This window comes from Hyperolius riggenbachi, chromosome 5, assembly GCF_040937935.1.
Source record: "Hyperolius riggenbachi isolate aHypRig1 chromosome 5, aHypRig1.pri, whole genome shotgun sequence".
NCBI classification, from domain to species: domain Eukaryota; kingdom Metazoa; phylum Chordata; class Amphibia; order Anura; family Hyperoliidae; genus Hyperolius; species Hyperolius riggenbachi.
Genome location: NC_090650.1, coordinates 335,264,743 through 335,287,907, shown reverse-complemented (window position 1 = coordinate 335,287,907; position 23,165 = coordinate 335,264,743). Strand labels below are relative to the sequence as shown.

Here is a 23,165-nt window from a genome sequence, read left to right as displayed (position 1 = left end):
AACAGGACGATCTAATTATTAGGATGACAGCCAGGCACAAGTTTCTCTAATGGGAAATGTACTTTATCGCAACCAGAGTTTGGTTTCTACAAGGCATTCTTGCAGAGGCAACCATACCAGTCAAAGCTGCCGACTGAGATGAGTTAAACAGGGATATCAAATGTTTTTACATTTATTGTACAAGCTGCTGAGATTTGCTTTGAAGAGGAGCTTAAAATGGATCCAAGGTAAACTTTTACTCATTGCATAATTGTGTTTCTTACATAGGGTTTATAGGGCATTCCTCAAGCCAAATACTTTTTTTTCCAATACCCCAATTCCCTAATTCAACGAGTTTTATTGCAGGTTTGAACGCAAACCCAACCATCCTGGGATATAGGCGACCACTCCTAGCCCGCCTCCCACAACCACCTCCTCTAAAGTGGTTCAGGGTTTCTCAGTGCCAGTGGCAGACCAAGAGGCGGAGGTACTTAGTCAGCTCCAAAAGCTGAACCCCAGGAAGGCCCCTGGCCCGGACGGAGTGTCTTCTACCTGTTTGAGAACCTGTGCCAGTCAGCTGGCTCCTGTCCTCACCTCCATATTTCATAAATCCCTGACGGAGGGCAAAGTTCCCTCCTGCCTCAAGAGGTCTACCATCATACCAATCCCCCAAAAAACGGGCATCACAGACCTCAACAACTACAGACCTGTTGCCCTAACTTCAACTGTCATGAAGATCTTTGAAAAACTGGTCCTCACCCATCTGAAGGCTGCCACGGACGCTCTCCTAGACCTACTCCAATTTGCATACAGAGCCAACAGATCTACAGAGGATGCCATCAACATTAGCCTGGCCTCCATCATGGAACATCTAGACAGGCCGGACACCTATGCTAGAATCCTCTTCCTAGACTTCAGCTCTGCCTTCAACACTATCTGTCCAAGCATTCTGTATGACAACCTAGTGCGACTTGGAATTGACCACACTCTCTGCGCGTGGATCAAGGACTTCCTCACCAACAGGAAGCAACTAGTAAGGCTCGGTAGCTGCTCCTCCAGGGAAAGAACCACAAACACGGGCGCTCCCCAAGGATGTGTTCTGTCCCCGATTCTGTTCTCTCTGTACACAAACAGCTGCATCTCAACCACAGACTGTGTCAAGGTTATTAAATTCGCGGATGACACCACTATCCTTGGACTCATCAGCGGTGGGGACGAACACGCCTACCGGAGCGAGATTGAGCGTATCTGCAACTGGTGCAAGAGCAACAAGCTTGTCTTAAACGCTGCAAAGACCGTTGAGATAATTGAAGACTTCAGGAAGCGCCCTCCACCTCTCAATCCTGTCCTCATCGAAGGCTCTGAAGTAGCCAAGGTATCTAGCGTTCGGTTCTTGGGTACAACTATCTCCAACGACTTGAGATGGGGAGAAATCATCACCAAATGCCAAAAGAAAGCACAACAAAGGCTGTTCTTTCTGAGGCAACTGAAGAAGTTCGGCATGCCCCAGGAGCTGATGACGAGCTTCTACACGGCCACAGTCGAGTCTATCCTCTGCTCCTCTATCGTCGTATGGTATGCAGGCACTACCGCAAGTGACAAGTACAAGCTGCAAAGGGTGATCAAGATTGCGGAGAGAATCATTGGGACACCCCTGCCTCCCCTGGACCTCCTCCATGCATCCAGGCTACGATCTAGGGCAAACAGGATTGCGCAAGATCCCCTCCACCCCGGTAGTCGCTTCTTCATCCGCATGCGCTCAGGCCGCCGCTACAGAACTATTCCCACCAAAACCCATGTAGCAAGGGCTTATGGTAGCTCAATCTGGGGAGGAGGAGGAGGAGTCTACTAGCCAGAGATTTCAGAGACAGAGGGGAGGAGGGTGGAGGTGAGGGGAATTAAGTTTTCACAGGATGAAAGGTGGAGATACAGAGCAGCTTGCCTGTGTAATGATCACAAGCAAAACATGGCTGCTGTCATTGTATCACAGGAAGAAGTCATCATATACTGTTGAAGCTGTTTGAAGCTAAATTTGTTGTGTAAATGATCTAAACTTCCGATAAAATATATTGACAAGTTACTTGTTATAGTTAGTTTTTCATCTCGCATCCACTTTAAGTCCAATAAAGAAAGTATCCAGCATATAGTAAAGTCTTTCTAATTATCTTTGTATGTTAATAGGTTAGCAGTAGGGATTGCAATGTCAGCTATAGCCTGCATAGTCACTACTAGTTAGCTGATTTGCCTGACTTTGTGTTTTTGTTGTCTATCAAATTTTACAGTCATTAGCTTTCTATGAATATAGCTTTTGAAAGACAAAAGATACATTACAAATGTTATGCCTATTCAATGACCAATTTTGTAAAACATTGCTCAGTTCTTTAAGGCTAGGTGCACACATAGCAGAAATGCTAGTGTTGCTGAAAACCCTGCTGTTTTGCCGCTAATGGGAGTCTATGGGGCGCAGGAAAAAACACATATCAAAAACTCATATGTGTTTTTGATGCATGCATTTTCAAAAACTCTGGTTTTGTTGCATAATCTTCAAAAACGCAGCAAAAACGCACATAATGAAAGTCAATGGAAACGCAATGGTATGAGTTCTAGATGCGTTTTTCATGCATTTTTCTATGCGTTTTTTGAAAAAAAAATGTATGATGTATTTCTTTTTTTTAAATTCGTTTTATTATAGAAACATATATATACAACATGTATATCACAGTGACCATATGTTACACCGTATTCATGGAATTATAGACATACTTATTAAAAGATACATACGTAGCATATCAATTTGAGTAGACATATGACCATATCCATTGCTCATATCAGACATATGATATTAATTGTCACTGTTCTTTACTTATTTGATTCAAGAATACATTACAGAATAAAATATAGAGATCCTCATTGTCTGGTTGGTCCATTTCTGGTGGAGACCTCTTACTTAAAGGAAACTTAACATTACAATAACTACTAACTAACCTTAGTTCAAACGAATATTGGGGGTGTACTATAGAGAGTAGAATTCCCAGTCATTTGGAGATAACATCTCCCAACAACTGTGAAAGAAATAGTTGTTGTGTAGTGGCTGTTATTATACCGTGCTCTGAGACTCTAGCCAATTACTCCACACCTTTTCAAATTTATTGGGACAATTTCGATGTGAATATACCACCTTTTCAAATTGTATGGTCTCTAAAATTAAAGCTTTCCATTGAGATATCTGTGGTGATTCAGGAGATAGCCACCTTAGAACTATTGTTTTCCTTGCAAGAAATAGAGATTCCCGGATAAATATCCGATGGTGGTGTTGACCTTCTATTTCGTCCATCAAGCCAAATAAACAAAGCTTAGGGGATATTGTTAGTGGATGGTCACAAAAAGCGGACAAAATATTAATAACTTGATTCCAAAAATCTCCTACTATTGGGCACGACCAAATTAAATGAATGAAATCTGCGTTAGTATTGCCACATTTCGGACAGTTGTCATTATCCCTAAGTTTTTTGCTATACATTGAAGCTGGAGACCAGTAGGCTTGATGTAATATATAAAGTTGAATCAACCGGTTGTGTGCAGCTACAGAAGACAATCTGACCGATAGAAAAAAATCATCCCATTCATCTTCTTCGATTACTATACCACCTAATTCCCACTTGGCTATTCCTGAGATTGTTTGGCAGTCTATTTTGGCATTTAAAAGGTGAGTATAAAGGTAAGAAATTAGTCCCTGCATACCTTGTGTCCTAAGGACACCTATTAGTGGATATTCTGAAATTTGTATTCGCAGGTTGCCGAATTGTGCTCTGAGAGCATGTCTGAGTTGGAAAATTCTAAGTAGTGCGGGGCTGGGCACCTGATATGTACGGGCAATTTCTGTTGCGGACAAAAATTCTTGACTGCTGGAGGTCACATGAACTAAGTTATATAATCCTCTAGTTTGCCAGAAAGTAGGATCTGGAAGAGATAATAGATGTGGCAGAGAAGGATTAAACCAAAGTGGGGTTTCTGGAGGTATTTCCTTATATTTATATATATTCTTGCCGCCTCTCCACACCTGCAGGGCCAATTTATGTAAAGGAGTGAGAGGGTGAATAGTCCCTTTTGCACCTGACTCCAGTAGAGTGAACAAATTTTTATTTGGAGCATACTCTGCCAAAAGAGCTTCTGATGGAATAGGAGTTTGACCTGGCATCCATGACTGTAAAAACCTAAGCTGACCTGCCATGTAGTATAGGTAGAAGTCCGGGAGGCTCAACCCTCCCTCGTCCATGGGCCTCATGAGTGATTGTAACCTTATTTTCGCTCTCTTACCTCCCCAAATAAATGTAGAGATTATACTGTTTAATTTAGTAAAGAAGGATTTTTTAATTGGGATTGCAGAGTGTTGCATAATATATGAAATCTTTGGAAGAGAGATCATTTTGAGAATATTCACTCTACCTATTACTGCTAAAGGCAGTTTTCCCCATATTTTACATTTGTCAGAAAGCTCTTGAATTAATGGGAATATATTAGCTTTATAGAAATCATTGGGTGATTTAGTGATTATAATTCCAAGATATCTAAACTGATTCACAATTTGCAGGGGGCATTCATCTATTGTAAGGCTAATAGTCTCTTTGTCTAAGGGCATAATACAGGATTTGTCCCAGTTTGTACGTAGTCCAGAGTATAGGCTAAAAGTATTGATGATAGACATAGCTTCCCGTAGTGAGGAATATGTATCTTCTAAATATAATATGACATCATCGGCATATAAGCCGATAATGTCTGTGTAAGAGCCTAGTGTTAAACCACGTAGTAACTGGGAGGACCTTACTTTAATTGCTAGGGCTTCAATAGCCAAGGAGAATAAATACGGGGAAAGGGGACACCCTTGGCGAGTTCCGCGTTGTAAAGTAAAGTATTCTGACACCTGACCGTTGATACTAATTCTGGCCTTTGGGGATCTGTATAGGGTCCTTATCCAATTAGTAAAGTTGGGGCCGAATCCGAACCTCTCCAGACATACAAGCAGGAAATCCCACTCTATGGAATCGAAAGCCTTCATAGTATCCAAAGATACCAGAGCCCTGTCCCCTGTTACATTGTGTTGAATCTGAGAATGAACCAATGTACGTCTTATATTTATTGAAGTGCTTTTTCCTGGCATAAATCCAGTTTGGTCTGGATGGACTATATCTAGGATGCATTTATGTAGCCTATTTGTGAGGAGTTTTGTAAAAATCTTATAATCGGAATTTAGTAAGGAAATCGGCCTGTATGACCCGCATTGAAGTGGATCCTTACCCGGTTTCAATAAAACTATTATGGTGGCTTCATTCCAACTGTCTGGGATTTCCCAGGACGAATTGATTGAAGAAAATAGGTTGAGAAGCGCTGGTGTTAAACTTTCTCTGTATTTTTTATATAAGTCTACTGGGAATCCATCAGGGCCTGGGGCCTTATTGGATTGCAGAGAGTTAATAGCTACATCTATCTCATCTAAAGTGAAGGGGGCATCAAGGGATTTAATTTGTTCCTCAGATAAACTGGGGAATTGGCAGTCAGCTAGGTATGATTTCATGTCATCTGTGGATGTGTCTATCTGAGAGGTATATAACTTCTTATAGAACTGAGTGAAGGCTTTCAGTATCTCTGGAGTGGTCCGGACCAGGCACCCATCCTGCTTTTGAATATTTGTAATCGTTGCAGACTCTCTATGTCCGTGAGCCATTTGAGCTAGCAAGCGACCGGTAAAATTTCCATTTTCGAAATAGGACTGTCTTGTGAAAAATATTTTCTGTTTGGACTTGTGATTTAAAAAAATATTTAATTCACGTTGTGCTAGCAGCCAAGTTCTTCTGGACTGGTCAGACGGGTCATTAATGTAGTTCTGTTCTAGTTCAGAACATTTCTGAGATAGGTCGTTTTCCTTTGCACTGGCCTCCCTCTTAATATAAGAGATTGTAGAGTGTATGCATCCTCTCAGATAGCACTTGAATGTCTCCCATATTATCGGTTCAGCACTAGTGTTTATATTCATGGAGAAATAATCCGTAATTTGTTCTATTGTGCGATCTGGTTGTGGAAAAAGACTTAGCCAGAAGGGATTCAATTTCCATGTTGGTCGTATGATTTCTTGTGAGGTTGATAAGGATATCAATAAAGGAGAATGATCTGAAATTCCTCTATTTAAATATTCTATCTTTCTTAATATATGAAGTGCTTCAGTATTAACTAGTGCCAAATCGATTCGGGATAGCGATTTCTGAGCAGGCGCATAACAAGAGAATGCACAAGAGTTTGGATTAAGGATGCGCCATCCATCTGACCAGTCCAGAGACCTCGACCAATCTGCCAGAGGTGTGGACCTCTGAGTCCGTCTGCTAGCAGTGCATGGAAACCTGTCCCTCTCATCATTCATAGTGCAGTTAAAGTCACCTATACATAGCACATGAGTTTGGCCATCATTTAGTATCATAGGGATAACTGGGCGAAGCACCTCCAATGAAGCGGATGGGGGTATATATACAGCTAATAGTTTTAAAGTGAGAGAGTCAGCTTTTGCATGAATATATATATATCTTCCCCCTGGATCTAATTTAAAGGATAGCGGTTCCCATTTTAGACGTTTGTGCACCAGCACTGATACCCCTCTCGAACTAGAGGTGAATACTGAATGCTGGGACCAGCCCACCCAGTGTTTCCGAATTCTAGGTATGGTTTCAAGGGTTAAGTGGGTTTCCTGGAGAATTAGGATATCTGGGTCATATTTTTTAGCATAGGTAAAAACTAAGTTCCGCTTCATTGTGGTGCCCAGCCCCCGCACATTCCATGATAAAATCTTAAGACTCTTACCTATTTGGCAGTTGGAAGATATTTTTTAGGTCAGTCTCAGAGCCACGGTTCACTAAATCACACCCATGTATATAATAAAGCCACCTCCATATTATTTTTGTTCTCTTAACCCCCAAAACTAACATGTATCTACTAAACCTAACTACAGTATACATTTCCCACCTAGAGGAGAAAATGTGGTTAAGTGCAAAATCAAACAGATATGCATATAGTGTACATAGCACCTGCAGGCAATAAATGAAAATATAAGAAACATATAACCTAAGAAAAGATTGCTTGCCTGCAGCAAGTTTGCTGGTTGACTTGTGGATTACTCCACTTGCAGGGGTATGCAGCATGGCTCACTGTTAAGCCGCAGTTGCATATAAATGCCACTAAAAGCAAAGCATACATATATAATGCAAACAGTAGACCGATTCCATATTAATTAACCCTGTAGAGAAAGGATATATAGTAAAGGAGAAAACTCCAACAGAGAGAGAAATAGGACTTATAATCTATAGTTCAATAGTGTATTGGATTGCATATGAAATCCGTGTATAAAAAGCGATTTCTGCATAGGCATCAAGGAAGGGCATAGACAAACAGCATCCGTGTCCCCAGTGTAACCCAGTACAGCGTACAGTGCAAAAAGGAGAAAGTTATAAAAAAAGAAAAAAAACAGAATGATACTTAACGGTCCTTGAAGTTCTGTTCGAAGAATTGTAGTGCACCTTTAGGGTTATCAAAAAAGTGGGTTTTGCCGTCGTGTATGATTCGTAATTTGGCTGGGTAGATCATAGAGTAAGGAACGTCTTTATCCCGAAGCTTCTTTTTTATATCAAAAAATGTAGCCCTTCGTTTCTGTAGTGCAAGCGAGAAGTCCGGAAAGACTTGGATTTTAACGTTCCCGTGGAAAATATCTCCCTTTTCTCGTGCTAGTTTCAGGACGATATCTCGGTCCCTGAAGTTGAGAAAGCGTGCGATGAAAGGCCTTGCTGGAGCGCCTGGTTGTGGTGCGCGGCCTGGAATCCTGTGGGCTCGTTCTACTACAAAAGCGTTAGAAAGGCCCTCTGTGCCAAGAACGTTTTTCACCCATTGTTCCATGAAAGCTTCAGGATTGGTCCCCTCTTCCCTTTCTGGTAATCCGATCAGGCGAACGTTATTGCGCCTAAGGCGATTTTCCATGTCGTCTATTTTTTCCCAGGTAGCTGTATCTGATGATTGGAGGCTTAGGATTTGTCCTGGGACCGGTTTCATTTGGTCCTCTAGGGTAGAGATTCTGGTTTCTGCCTCTGTGGTTCGCTGACGCAGGTTGCTTAAGTCCTGTCTCAGGAGGCCTACCTCCACCCGCATTTCCTCAATCTTGGTCGTGAGGCAAGCCTTAGACTCGGCTATAGCTGCTAGAAGGTTAGCATATATGACAGCCAGGGTGGGTTGTTCCCCCTCCGCAATCGGTACCAGTAGTGGAGCCTCGGTATCGCTGGATGAGCTGTCTTCATGCGTCTCGGCTATAGTTGTTTCATGGCTGCAGGCCGCGCCGCCATCTTGGGGACTAGGCCGCTGGAAACGTGCAAGCTTCTCGGCCGGCGTTTGATGATTCTTTTCTCTCGGCATTGCAATAAAAGTATCCCAGGGGTGTCTCTCTGCTGAGTCCGGGTGGTCTGCTATGAGCAAAAATAGAGTGGTAGAGGATTTTAGCCCCGGATTTAAGCGGCAGTGCAGGAGCTCAGTTAGAACACGTCTAGCTGCATCGAGCGCTGGCTCCGCCCCCATGTATGATGTATTTCTGCTTCTTGTTGTCTTCCTAAGGATTTACATAAAACACAAAAGAAAAATGTGTATGCAAACCGCAAACGCATTAAAATGCACGCAAAACGCTTGAAAAATGCATCTGCAGTAAAAAAAACGCTAACGCAAACGCACCAAAAACACACGCACACAACATTAACATAAAATGCAGCTTTTCATGTTATGTCATCTGTGCACCTAACCTAAGTAAAGTATAGTCCAGTGTTAGTCATAAAGCAGATACAGTGGGATGCGAAAGTTTGAGAAACCTTGTCAACAGTCATGATTTTCCTGTATAAATCCTTAGATGCTACAATAAAAAATGTCAGTTAAATATATCAAATAGGAGACACACACAGTGATATTTAAGAAGTGAAATAAAGTTTGTTAGATTTACAGAAGGCGTGCAGTAATGGTTTAAGTGAAATTAGGCAGGTGCATACATTTGGGCACTGTTGTCATTTTATTGATTCCAAAACCTTGAGCACTAATTATTGGAACTCAAATTGGCTTGGTAAGTTCAGTGACCCCTGACCTACATACACAGGTGAATCCAATTATGAGAAAGAGTATTTAGGGGGGTCCGTTGTAAGTTTCCCTCCTCTTTTCATTTTCTCTGAAGAGTAGCAACATGGAGGTCTCAAAACAGCTCTCAAATGACCTGAAGACAAAGATTGTTCACCATCATGATTTAGGGGAAGAATACAGAAAGCTGTCTCAGATTTCAACTGTCTGTTTCCACAGTTATGGCCCATACTCACGGGCTACAATTGTCGCCGCAATACGTGGTGCGCGTGTGTTGCGATCACAGGTCGCCTGTGAGTATGAGGCGCAACACGGGCGCGCACCCCGAACCGTCGCTCGCCGCTGCTGTCTCCAGGCGATTGGTGCGGTCAATCGCCTGGCGACAGTTGCCGCCGCAACTCCGCCGCAACTGTCGCTAGTCCGCGTGGGTATGCGGACTAGCGACAGCAGTCAGCAAGAAATACCCTGAGCTTCCGGCGGGGGGAGGAACATCAGCGACAGCTTCCTTCGCATCAGTTGCCAGGTCCCTCCGCCGTGTGTATGCGGATGGACCTGGCGACGAGCTGACGCCGGCCTGTCGCGCACACGCTCCCGTGTGCTAGCAACAGGCCACAAATGTAACCCGTGAGTATGGGTCATTAGGAACATATTGAGGAAATGGAAGACCACAGGCTCAGTTCAAGTTAAGGCTAGAAGTGGCAGACCAAGAAAAATCTCAGACAGAAGCAACTAATGGTGAGAACCGTCAGAGTCAACCCACAGACCAGCACCAAAGACCTACAACATCATTTTGCTGCAGATGGAGTCACTGTGCATTGTTTAACCATTCGGCGCACAAGGAGATGCTGTACGCTAGAGTGATGCAGAGGAAGCCTTTTCTCCACCCACAGCACAAATAGAGCCGCTTGAGGTATGCTAAAGCACAGTTGGACAAGCCAGCTTCATTTTGGAAAAAGGTGCTATGGACTGATGAAACTAAAATTGAGTTATTTGGGCATAACAAGGGGCGTTATGCATGGAGGAAAAAACAACACAGCATTCCAAGAAAAACACCTACTACCTACAGTAAAATATGGTGGTGGTTCCATCATGCTGTGGGGCTGTGGGGCCAGTGCAGGGACTGGGAATCTTGTCAAAGTTGAGGGATGCATGGATTCCACTCAATATCAGCAGATTCTGGAGACCAATGTACAGGAATCAGTGACAAAGCTGAAGCTGCACCGGGGCTGGATCATTCAACAAGACAATGACCCTAAATACTGCTCAAAATCCACTAAGGCATTCATGCAGAGGAACAAGTACAACATTCTGGAATGGTCATCTCAGTCCCCAGAGTTAAAGAGAGCTGTCCATGCTCAGAAGCCATCAAACCTGAATGAACTAGAGATGTTTTGTAAAGAGGAATGGTCCAAAATATCTTCAACCAGAATCCAGACTCTCATTGGAACCTACATGAAGCATTTAGAGGCTGTAATTTCTGCGACAGAAGGATCTACAAAATATTGATGCCATTTATTTTTTTATGCACCTGCCTAATTTTGTTTAAACCATTATTGCACACTTTCTGTAAATCCAATAAACTTAATTTCTCTTCTCAAATATCACTGTGTGTGTCTCTTATATGATATATTTAACTGACATTTTTATCGTAACAACCAATGATTTATACAGGAAGATCAAGGCAAATAACAATGTTGCCCAAACTTTCGCATCCCACTGTATGCGGACCTCAAACCAACAAACCTTCATCCCTGTAATACCTTTAATGACTAATTGTACGCGCTTTATTGCAAGGTTTCTTCAGGAATTATACAGAACCAGATTGAACTGTACAATTCTGATACAGTTCTGTATAACGCCTGAAGAAGAAAATTGATGGTTCGAAAGCTTGAAATAAACCATGTACAGTTTAGTCATTAAAGGTATTACCATCCTAACTTCTGAAAGACTAATTGCAATAGTTAACGATACAATGGATGTATTCACTAAAACTTGGCAGCCTTGGCTAGATTATACTGACAATCCTGGTCTCCGTTCATTGATTCTGTCTCCCTGACCTCTTGTCATATAAGCAGACATGTTATCAACTAAGACCTCTTTTTGGTGCTTTGGCCGTGCCTCATGTGCCAAGCACACTGTTTATGCTTTTGTAGCTACGTGTGGAATGATATGTTTTAAGTTACAATTTCCTATGTTGAAACCTGCTGTTATGTCCCCAAGTTGGGGAATATTTGATCAGCTGTTAATGCAATAATGAGCATATTGTCCAATAAATACCTTTTGAAACTAAAGGTATTACCCATATCAACGTTTGTTGGTTTGATGCCTGCATATCTGCTCATTTCGCTTTTATCTTTGGTAGGCTCCACATCTGAAACTACTGATTACTTTGACCAGCAGCAGCTTGCATTTTTGGACTTACTGAACAGTTTCCATTGCTCGGGTTTGTTTAAGGTCCCTTTTATACTAGGACGCTTTTCTTTGCATTTCGTTATCCTTTCTGCATGCACGGTAACTCAACAGCAATGAAAGTCCTATGGGGCTTAGTACACTTAGCAAGGCACATTGCACTGGAAGTTTTTGATCAGCCGCCGTCCTACCACAAAGTCATCAACACATTACGGTCGGAATTCTGTGGAGAACCAGTAGTGGCAGAATACATGGAAGTCAATGAGCAATCCAGAAATTATTAATTTGTTAGCCGCAGTGCAAATACGATGGGGAAGCCGGGAATCCCAGTGACGTACTTCCTGTCCAGCAGGGAGTACGTCACTGGGCGAGGGGCGGAGACAGGTGAGGGGAGGTGCTATGCATAAGTGTTGGCCCACTCTGCCATATATGAATGACGATTTGTGCACTGTGATGCAATGTGAAGGGGCGGAGCATCTCACCGCAAATACAGTGGCCAGGAGTAAAACCAGCCTGAAACGCACTTGTGTGACAATAACATGTCAGATGACTCTTAATGAAAGTGAAATATCCTTCAACAGCAATCTGAAGTCACAGCAATGTCACCTTAAAATCATCCAGATGTCTTCCCTTCTCCCACCCAGAACTGTATGTAAAGGCCTCTGTAAATCATTTTCCATTATTATACCGGAATGACAGATTGATTCACAGACCAGGTTTGTTAAGACAACATGTACCGTAGGAATCCATCATCATTTTTGTTGTGGCAGACAGGATTATTTGCAAAGGAATACAATCAGGGAATACACAGAGGCAGCAGCTGCAAATAGTTACAGACAAAGTGAGAGCTTCTTTATACTAACATTTTAGTTCAGAATGTGTTTATTATTTCCTGGAATGCGGTGACTGTTCATAAGTGGCTCTAACTAATTCTACATCATGTTTACTTCCAGCAATACCGTGCAATTCTATATACAGTGCTAGAGATACTTCACTAGACGCAAATTCATTTATAAGCAGGTCAGGCCCAACTTTGACCTTTAAATATCAGCAGATTTTTATTTTATAGCATTTTTACAAACCTGACATCAGTAAATATTCCATGTAGCACAGATAAATAATAACAAAATATTGACGCAACCCTTACTACTAGCAACGCTGTAAACAAAACATCTGAAAACATCACGCATTTCAGTAATGTAGGAAGGTCATACTCAAATCACCAACACCGGCCTGTTTATTAAAAAAAAGTGAGAAGAAAAGTAGATTGCACTGTGATAGCCATGTTGTTATTGCTAAATTGATTAATGGGCAATCAGATTTTTTCATGCGATACAGTGATGTCCCTTACCCTAAATTTGGAGATTGGCAGTGCAGTCACCATAAGGGATGACTACATTTTTACATCTGTCATCACAAAAACACTTAACTGTATTTCTAATGGATACCAATACCGTAATGCTAGGTACAGGTATGAGATTTTCTGGCCGATATACTGTCAGATCGGTTATTTCCAACATGTCCGATCTTCATTCCGATCGATTTCCGAGCATTTTCAGATTGATTTCCGTTCACTTCAATAGGAAATCAATCGGAAAGCAGATCTGCCATGTTGGAAATAATAGATCTGACTATAAATCAGCCAGAAAATCTCATAGTGTGTACCCAGCATTACATGGATCAGTTTCACCCTAGCCATTCAATCCCCTGTGGGGAAATACCCAAATAAATGTAAGCCTGAGATGATTTCAGATAACAGCAGAGTAACATTATTTACACATAGCTGATACAAGAAAGCTGTTTGCAGTACTTTGAATACACCCTCTGAGTGTAAAAATGTGATCAAATTGTTTGCTGTACTAGATTCCACTGGAGTAGAGGAGTCTGCCTTAAGGTGAGTACACACGCACTACATCCGGCAACGACGGCCAGGTCCATCAGACCCTCCTGCTGGGCGGACGTTCAGCCGACAGTAGTGCGTGTGTACGCGCTGTCCACGGACTGATAAGGCTACGATCCGCTGAGCGGATCGTTCAGGCAGCCCCGTTTCTTGCCCCGTGCGGAGCGTGCCGCCGCCCAGGGCTCTGTTGGGAGGGGGGCGCTATAATGGAGGGGGGAGCCGGAGCCGCGGGGAGGGCAGCCCGACCTCTCCCTCCCTCTCCTCTCCCGGGCGCCCTCCGTGCTCCCCCCTCAGATGCAGAGTCCGTGAGCAGCAGGGAAGCGCTGTTTACAACTCACCGGCTGCCTGGCTCCAAGCGCTGCTCTCTCGCCGCTGGTCTCCTCTCTCTCTCTGTATACGTACTGATACACGCTGCTTCCTGTAGCCGGAAGCAGCGTGTATCAGTATGTATACAGAGAGAGGAGACCAGCGGCGAGAGAGCAGCGCTTGGAGCCAGGCAGCCGGTGAGTTGTAAACAGCGCTTCCCTGCTGCTCACGGACTCTGCATCTGAGGGGGGAGCACGGAGGGCGCCCGGGAGAGGAGAGGGAGGGAGAGGTCGGGCTGCCCTCCCTGCGGCTCCCCCCTCCATTATTGGGGGCATCTACCTATCTAACCTATTCTGGGGGCACCTACCTAATCTAACCTACGCTGGGGGGCAGCTGCTAATCTAACCTAAGCTGGGGGGCACCTACCTATCTAACCTACACTGGGGGCACCTACCTAATCTAACCTACACTGGGGGGCAGCTACCTATCTAACCTATACTGGGGGCAGCTACCTAATCTAACCTACGCTGGGGGGCAGCTACCTATCTAACCTATACTGGGGGCAGCTACCTAATCTAACCTACGCTGGGGGGCAGCTACCTATCTAACCTACACTGGGGGGCACCTACCTAATCTAACCTACGCTGGGGGGCAGCTACCTATCTAACCTACACTGGGGGGCAGCTACCTATCTAACCTACACTGGGGGGCAGCTACATATCTAACCTACACTGGGGGGCAGCTAACTAATATAACCAACACTGGGGGGGGGCAGCTACCTATCTAACCTATACTGGGGGGCAGCTACCTATCTAACCTATACTGGGGGGCACCTACCTAACCTATACTGGGGGCACCTACCTAACCTATACTGGGGGGGGCAGCTACCTTATCTAACCTATACTGGGGGCAGCTACCTAATCTAACCTATTCTGGGGGGCACCTGTCTAATCTAGCCTATACTAGGGGGCACCTACCTAATCTAACCTATACTGAGAGGCACCTACCTATCTAACCCAAGGGGGGGGGGGGGGGCGCAATTTTTACACCCTCGCCCTGGGTGCATTTTAGCCTAGAAACTGCACTGCGTTCAGGAACACCCTTATCAGTCCGCCGACAGCTCATACACACACACTACTGTCGGCTGAACGTCCGCCCAGCGGGAGGGTCTGACGGATGTAGTGCGTGTGTACGCACCTTTACTTGAAGAGGAACTGTAACCCAGGATTGAACATCATCCCAGTCAGTAGCTGATACTTTCTTTCCCATGAGAAATTCTTACCTTTTCTCAAACAGATCATTAGGGGGAGTCTGTGTGGCTGGTCTTTTAGCCTATCACATTTTTAGTAGGTTTTTATATAGATAAGGGCAGTTGGTGCTGTCTTTTTTTTCTGCCAGTAGTAAAGATGATGACCAGCAGGCTCACGGTGGATCAAACAATATGTATGAGTTAAACGGCGAGTATCAATCATTTATTGATCCATCTTAAATTTTTTTAACTTCTCATTTTGCAGTGTATTGATTTATTTTTTTCCACCCCTACTACTATCTTTCAGTAAAGTTCCTCTTTAAGCACACAGAGATCCCTGCTAGGGGGTGCCGCGCCATACACTTTGGTGAATATTTACTATCATATTCATCAAAAAATTAGAGGATGAATGATGGCTTCATCGGAAAGTAGATTTTTCAATACCTTTAAAATGTTTACTAATCAATATATATGACTTCAAGTGTAGTGTATGCAGTTCTGTATATTACCTTGAGATTGTTCCAGTGAAGACCTCATCCTTGCCAGGCCCCGGGCTAAAGACCACCGGGAAGCCATTGTGACTGGTACCTCTCAGAAGTTCCGCAAGGAAGGAGACCTTTTCCCGAACGTGGACGACTACGCAAGACTTCATGGCATCCCGGGCAGTGAAAAGCTCCAGATTTACCCTGACATGGAGGGAGTTAAAATATATATTATTCAGCAGAATGCTATGGAAGTGTCATAAATGCTTGCATACGGAAAGTGAACAGTGTGCCACCTTACACTGGGCGCACGCCTTTACAGCTGTACCTGTACCTGTAACTAAGGCCAGTTCCACACTAAACATAAAAACATTCCATTCCCTGCAACGGAGAATAGCGGACAAACGGACAAGTCACTGGATCCCATGTTATCTATAGGAGCCGTTCAGATTTGTTTGTTTTAAACATGTTCATTTAAAACTGCAGCAGAAGCAAAAGGCAAACCCTGGTCCTGCACTAATGTGCAATGTCCAATTCTCACTAGACTGCTTCCTGTATCTGTCCACTTCTTCTGTCACCTTCTGCCTTCATCTGTCACCTTCTGTCTTGTCACCTTCTGTCTTGTCACCCTCTGCCCTCATCTGTCCTTCTGTCTTGTCACCTTCTTCATTGCCACCACTGCTTGAATTTATTGCTGGGGTAAAGAGCCGCAATACCGATGGACGCCTGGGGCTTCCCAATGGGTTGAAAAAGACCAATAGGAAACATTCCTCCTCAGGGAGGATTCTGATTGGTCTACCACTCAATTGATATGTTGGATCAATAAAAAGTGATCCAATCAGGCAGAAATAAATTAGGAATGGCCAGGCTTGGCCTTTCTTAAACTCAAAGCTCTACTTTTGGAGGAAACTAGATCACCACACGTCATTAAAGATTGCTCAGGTGTCACTAGATCAATACATCGGTCACTCAAGGGAAGTCATCTGTCAATCCTTACTTTTACATTCAGAATACTTACTTCCTCTTCCCATGGACTATGCAGGGCTCTGCTTCTAAATACGGGTAGCCCTTGAGATGCGATAAAGAGCTGAAGAGGGAATGATTGAAGTAGTCTCCCACTGTTTTGCCAATCATTACTGCCACCATTATCAGCAGGATAGACTGCACATCATTCGTGAGTTCCACCTAAGAAAACAAAATAACACAATTCTCAATCTTAAATATCTAAAATATAAAAACAACAGAAGCTGTGGAAGCAGAAATCAAACCTAGAAACAGTCATGAGAGCATAGATACTAACACTAGTATGACCCCCCCCCCCCCCCTTCCCCCAGCTAATTGTGTAGATATAATATTATTGGTAACAAACAAAAAAAAAGTTGTGAGTGCTATATATTCACAAAGCTGAGCTGTTCACTGGGATAAAGCGAAATACACACTTAGTAAATGAATCCTGTAGTTCTGTGTATAAGGAACTTGATAACACCAATTTATAGTATGGTAACAACACTGATACAACTGCAAATTAAGCTACAGTATTTTACTAGCCAGGTATAAGATTTAAATTATTAATCAAATTAAGGAGGAACATCAGTGTAAAGGGGGAAAAAATAAATCAATACATTGCAAGTGAGAAGCTTAAAAATAGAAAAGAGATCAATAAATGATATTCGTTGTGTAATTTGTTCATATTGTTTGATCCACAATCAGCCTGCACATAATCATCTTTAATACTGGCAGACATGGGGAAAAAAAAAAAAGCACCAGCTGCCGTTATCTATAACCACACCCCCTAGCAATACGATAGACTAAAAGGTTAATTTTTTTTTATAAATATACATACGTACAGAGGGAGATACTGGTTGTTTTGCAGCTGGAAACAGCCATTATTTCCCACAATGCAACTAGGCTCCCACAGTGTGATGTCAGGACCTAGGTCCTAACATCCTACTGTGGGAGGGGTTCAGCACAATACAAACGTCCCTGATGATCTATTCAAGAAAAGCTTTCTCATGGGAAAAGGGTATCAGCTACTGATTGAGATGAAGTTCAATCCTTGGATACAGTTCCCCTTTCAATGGGAATAACCCCTCAGGACCAGATGAGACCTCAGAGAGCTAGGATCAGTTATTTCTAAGCCATTGAGAATAATTTATAAACCATGTCTTAATGCAATAAAGCAAAGGGGCAAATGGCAGGGGAGTGATCACATTTAGGGAGGGGGTGGGCTAGTGCGTGTGAAATGGCAGTTCTGCTGCATTTTTTATGCATTACCCCTCATGTAGATTGTATAGAAGCACAAGGAAATCTCATCGAAATTGTGGTGCTATGCGCTTTTTTTGTGATATGGCAAATCACTCTCCTATCGCAAATCACAATCACGGGAAAACCAATCAGATCGCATGAAAATCACATCAGAAGCACCTGTATTAGTGGGGGGTAAAATCCCAGCGCCACTGTGGTTCCTAGTGGAAAACAGCCCTTTATGTGTACGACAGGCCAGAAGCTGAGGCTGCAAATGGAGTGCAGTTCAAGCACACTGTGTGCAAACAAACAGGCAAAGGGGCACATGTCAAATCTTGTTTTACACAAAACAATCAGTAATGTCATAAATGTGCATTATTGCTCACTGGCTGCTTTTAAAGCTTCTGTAAACAAAGTAAGTTCAATATGTATAAAGATTTAGTCTTGGCAATGATGTTCAAACAATGAAAGGTAGCAAAGAAAGAAAATACACATCATCCTACACCTCAAAACTCAGGGCCGGTTCTAGACTTTTGCCACCTGAAGCAATGCATTGTGAGGAAGACACCCCGCAACCCAACACCCTTATCCCCCCCGCCCGATGTGTGTGACCACAGCATCTCCTACCGGCTGGCCCTAAGCATCATCGCTCTGAACCCCAGCATGCCGGGTATGTGCTTCATTGGCACATCATTTGCATGATCTTGTTTTGTTGTGAGTTTCCTGTATGTCCTACCTTGTATGTTAACCCTTTTATCTATTGTGCAGGCTGCGTAATATGTTGGCGCTATATAACTACAATAAATAATAATAATAATAATTGGCACTGCATCACTCACACGCTCTCAGCACACAAACGATGGGATCACCAGCTGCACATTAAATCCTGTTTCCTCTCTAAGCAATGCAGAACGCGCACGACGTGCGATTCTTAAGCAGGACATTGACTACAAAAGCCACAGTGGCAGTGCAAATGAGTGTGCGCCCTGCCTCGTTGAATGTAACTAAATGAATAAAATTGCTATTTGTACAATACTCCTCTATACATTATTTAATCAATGTTTGAATGATTGTTATATTTATCAGTGATGCCATTATCGTTACTGCTGGCAAGGTGAATTGCTGAGGGATTCCTCACATGATTATTTAATCAATATTTATTAAAATAATATTTTCAATAAAAATACATTACAATTATTACTGGCTTTTACAGAAATTATATCCATATAAATGATGACACTGTACGACACTAATAGAAAACTACATTTTTTTGAAAAAAACTGACACTGTACAATATTAATAGACACTAATAGAAAACTAAAATCTTTATTGGAACACTTTTGTTTACTTTTAAAATGTAATTTTGTTTTTTGAGCATAAAGCCGTCCTACCTATCCTACCATTCTACCTATCTACCTATCTCCCCCCTTATGCTGCTTAGAAATTAACACATTGGGCACTATTATGTATCACCTAATTAATAAAAACATAACCTTCCAGCGCATTTACAAGCAAAATAATCACTCAAAGTACAATAAGTTGTTCATGATTAACTAACTTAATTTTAATATTACTTTTCTTACCTTAATTATATTATATTTTTGCTCTTTGGGAGCTTAAAAAAGTAACACAGATAAGGTGAAAACAGAGGAAAACAGGTGAAAAAGCTTTGTGAATCATGCCTATTGTGGCAGACAATTGTAATGTATTTATTATTAAAAAAAAAAAAGTACAAGCATGCAATCCGCAAAACTTTGTGCACTGCTGTTTAAAGCAAACCTGAACTGAAAATTAAAAGTCAAAATAAACATACACACATCATACTTACCTCCCGCGTAGTCTGCTTAGCAATCTCTTTCTCCCCTTCTGCGTCTTGTTTGTCCACTGTAATCAATGGAATTCACCCTCCTCCATTTTGAAAATAGTCATTACCACATAACTGCTTCCTGGTCAGCACACTGTTCAACTGTAATATCGCCCACTTGAGCCATAGGGAACATAGACATTACCTTGTTTATCGGTTGCTCTTTCAGTTATAACTGATATATAACTGACGGCAACTGATATTTTTTTAATTCTGACAAAATCTTGTCAGAACTGGAATATTCTGAGAGGATCTGACAGTGAGGTAACTATGCATTATTCATTTGCAGGTACACCATGTGTTTATTTTAAATAATTTTACTCAGCTCAGGTTCACGTTCATGCATAAAGAATGAGAATCTAAATTAGGGCTTTTATTCTCTGTCTATTTGTGTTCCCTTGGAGGTTAGGCTCATTTACTCCAGTCATACGTTTGTAATAGGCAGCCCTGAAGAATGCACTTTTTTGGCGTTTTCTCTTGGGAAAGAAAAACAGGGAGCAGACCCAAACATTTCCACTGAGTTTAGGAAACAGAAACATCTGCCCTTTTTCACAGTAAGTGCTTTTTTGGCTTTTCTTTGCTGTTGAGAAAAAATGATGTGAATCAGCTTTGCACTGGCTAGACACAAACCTAAAGAGATGCAGTAGTTAACATTTAACCTAAGTATGACTTTGGATGAAGTGTGAAAGCATTCATATCATAATGGTAAATGGTATTAGCCTCAGCCACACACAGAGCTTGGTTTGTGAACTCTACTGAACTATACACAGATGAAGTTCTATAAGCCTGTATATAACGGCTACATAATTATCTGTACTGATGGGTAAAATATGCAGCATAAGCAGGCTAATGTTTCCCAACTGATATACGGTCACAAATCAAAAGCACTCGGTAAACAAGCAGAGGCTATCGCTTAGGCCAGTGGGGCTATATGGAAAAATCCCAGAACTTCAAAGGATTCTGATCTTAAAGCAGACTTTTACTAAAGGCATACTTTAATAAAATGTGACATTATCTGCATATTGAGCTAACAGACTTACTTCCCACAGTATACTTGCCCTGCAACTTTCTCCACAGCTTATTTCTGGTGGTTTTTGCAAGCTGCAATCTTGTATGGGATGTCAGCAATATGCACAAAACAGAAAGAATTAACAGCAGTTTTAAATCTCCTGCGCTTTATGTCACCTGCACCGGTCAGCAGAAATACTGTCAGGGATCAGTCTGTAATTACTGCTTTGCTTGTATTGTTCATTTGCTGAAATTTAGGCCATCTTACTGGAAACAAGAAGTGGTAGTGTTGCAAAGCCTACTTTAAAGTAGGATACAATTCTGACGTAACATTCAATAAAAATGTGTTTTGCTACTCTTCATAAACCATTCAGTAACCATATTTGCTTTTGTGCACACGTAATATTGTCTGTCTACAAATTACGAATTCTCTAAGTACAGTGTATCTGCTATGAAAGCTGCCATTACATTGTATTGCATAGCTGCTGTATTTATATATTAAAATCTATCTAGTGATCATTTCTTAGCTCTCTCTGCTTCTCAGCTCAGTGCAGTTCCGTTTCAGCACGCTGCTGGCTGTATATTAATTGTAGCAACAGAGGAATGTACAGAAACGATAATGTTATCATCTTTCTGGATATGGCCAGAAGCTGTTAGGAGCTTTACACCAAAGAACAAATAGGTTTATTCACTAACGTTATCTAACTCGTCAGTGTGAGTTAATTTTAGCGTGCATACACTATGCACAGTCCTGACGGCATAGTGTGCACTCCTAAGTTATGCGCGATCGTTCTCAGTGCCGCGTGATATACTTGTAGTGCAACCACGATTCTTCAGTAGCACGACCACTGCTACATTAATTAACATAGTAGTAGGCACGCTAGTGCAAATGAAGTATTGTGGTCGTGCTGCTACAAGTATAATCAACGTAATAGCGGCCGTGCTAGCAAAGTATCATGGTCAGGATACAAGTATATCACATGCCACTGAGAACAATCGTGCATATCTTAGGAACGCACGCTACGATGCCAGGACCATGTGTAGCGTGCGCGCACTAAAATTAACTCGTGCTGATGAGCACAATAATGTCATTGAATCAACCAGCACATGCTGTGTTTAACGATTTGAATGCTGTTTGCTGCTACAATTTTTTTTGTGGTAGTAGATTCTATGCTGTAAGTGGTTTCAAACCACTTTAAGCTAGTATTGAAAGGGCTGATAATCATTGACTACTAAAAATTACTGATCACTCCAAGATCAAATATCACTCTAATTTTGGCCTGCTAGCCCTGTACTACTTCATGCAGTACAAACCTATGCTAGACTGATCTATATCTAGGGCTGAACGAGTCAGTTCTAGCCAAATGCATACATTTTTCATTTTAAGTTTAGCAGAGCTTGAAGTATTCTAATCAGATGCTATTATGCACTAGTAAAGGCTTCATATATGGTCAGAAATAGGTATGTTAAGCATAACTATAGCCCTATCTACTAGTTTTAGTAGATGTTCGCTGTTTAAAGAGTATCTGAAGTGACATGATGACATAAACATGTAAATGTACATCGCCATTCCTGCACATATCTAGGCTGTGTTCCTTTTTAATTTTTCTCTCTGTAAAGGTTAAGAATATAAGTATGTAAATTACCATTTCTCTTCAGTCAGGACCTCAGTCAGACTATACTGTAGAATAACTGTCACTGATAGCTAATTACTATAAGCCATAAACCTTTGGCCTGACAGAGAACAACTTTTGAGTGAGAGAATATATAAAAAGATTAATAGTTCTTGATTGTGGCTCTGGAACACTACAAAATTGTGTCATTCAGCTGAGACAATAAAGACATTAAACCTACTTTTTTAGCTTTTAAACAAAGACTAAAAGTGTAGAATTCTAAAAAAAAAAAAAAGAAGAAGAAGAAGTCCTATTTAGGAGTATAATGATAAATACATTGTTTACCTTACAGTTTATTTTCAGTTCAGGTTTACTGTAAATTTTGCAGGATTTGCGTTACACATATATTTGTAAAAACAACTCTGGCATAAAATGAAAATTTCCTGTACTTTAAATGAGTAATACCTTAGATAAACATGCATAAACTTGAGAGTGCTTAAACATAGGCCTGTGTTTGATAGTGTTTCAGAAATAAATCTGTGCTGTTCTGTAGCTACAAAACTCTGTCTACTCATGGCTATATCAACTGGGGGAAGCACATATAAATTGTATAATTTGTGCTCCCTGTCCTTGGTATACTAGCTACTCCAAACAAGGTCCTCTTTTTTGCTGCCTCTGTCCTTTTTCCATTTTTTTAAGATTATTTTACCGGTATTCTAAGTCACTTATTATATTACTACTTTATTAATATAGTGCTGACATCCTCCACAGTCCTTTACAGGCCTATCACTCGCTAGTTCTTCAAAGACGCTTAAAATCAAAGTCATAGTGAAATGTTTTTACCATAGACCAAGGCCAGTTTTGGGAGAGAACCAAGAGGCTCATTCACTAAACAGTGGTAAAATTTACATGCATACACAGGGTGTTTAGTAATTTTGTGTTTTGTTTTTTGGGGGGATGTTGGAGGCAA

The 23,165-nt window shown here is 41.8% G+C and overlaps 1 protein-coding gene across 3 annotated transcripts in view; it reads right to left on the bottom strand.

The window, feature by feature from the left end:
* The window catches only part of LOC137517724 (chloride channel protein C-like), a 187,748-nt gene that overhangs the window by 55,333 nt on the left and 109,250 nt on the right, over positions 1-23,165 (bottom strand). For all 3 annotated transcript variants that reach the window (XM_068234745.1, XM_068234747.1, XM_068234746.1), the window contains exons 16-17: positions 16,485-16,651; positions 15,494-15,670 (exon numbers count right to left, since the gene is read on the bottom strand). In XM_068234745.1, coding sequence (XP_068090846.1) covers positions 15,494-15,670; positions 16,485-16,651 — 344 coding nt within the window. The remainder of the gene's footprint in view (positions 1-15,493; positions 15,671-16,484; positions 16,652-23,165) is intronic.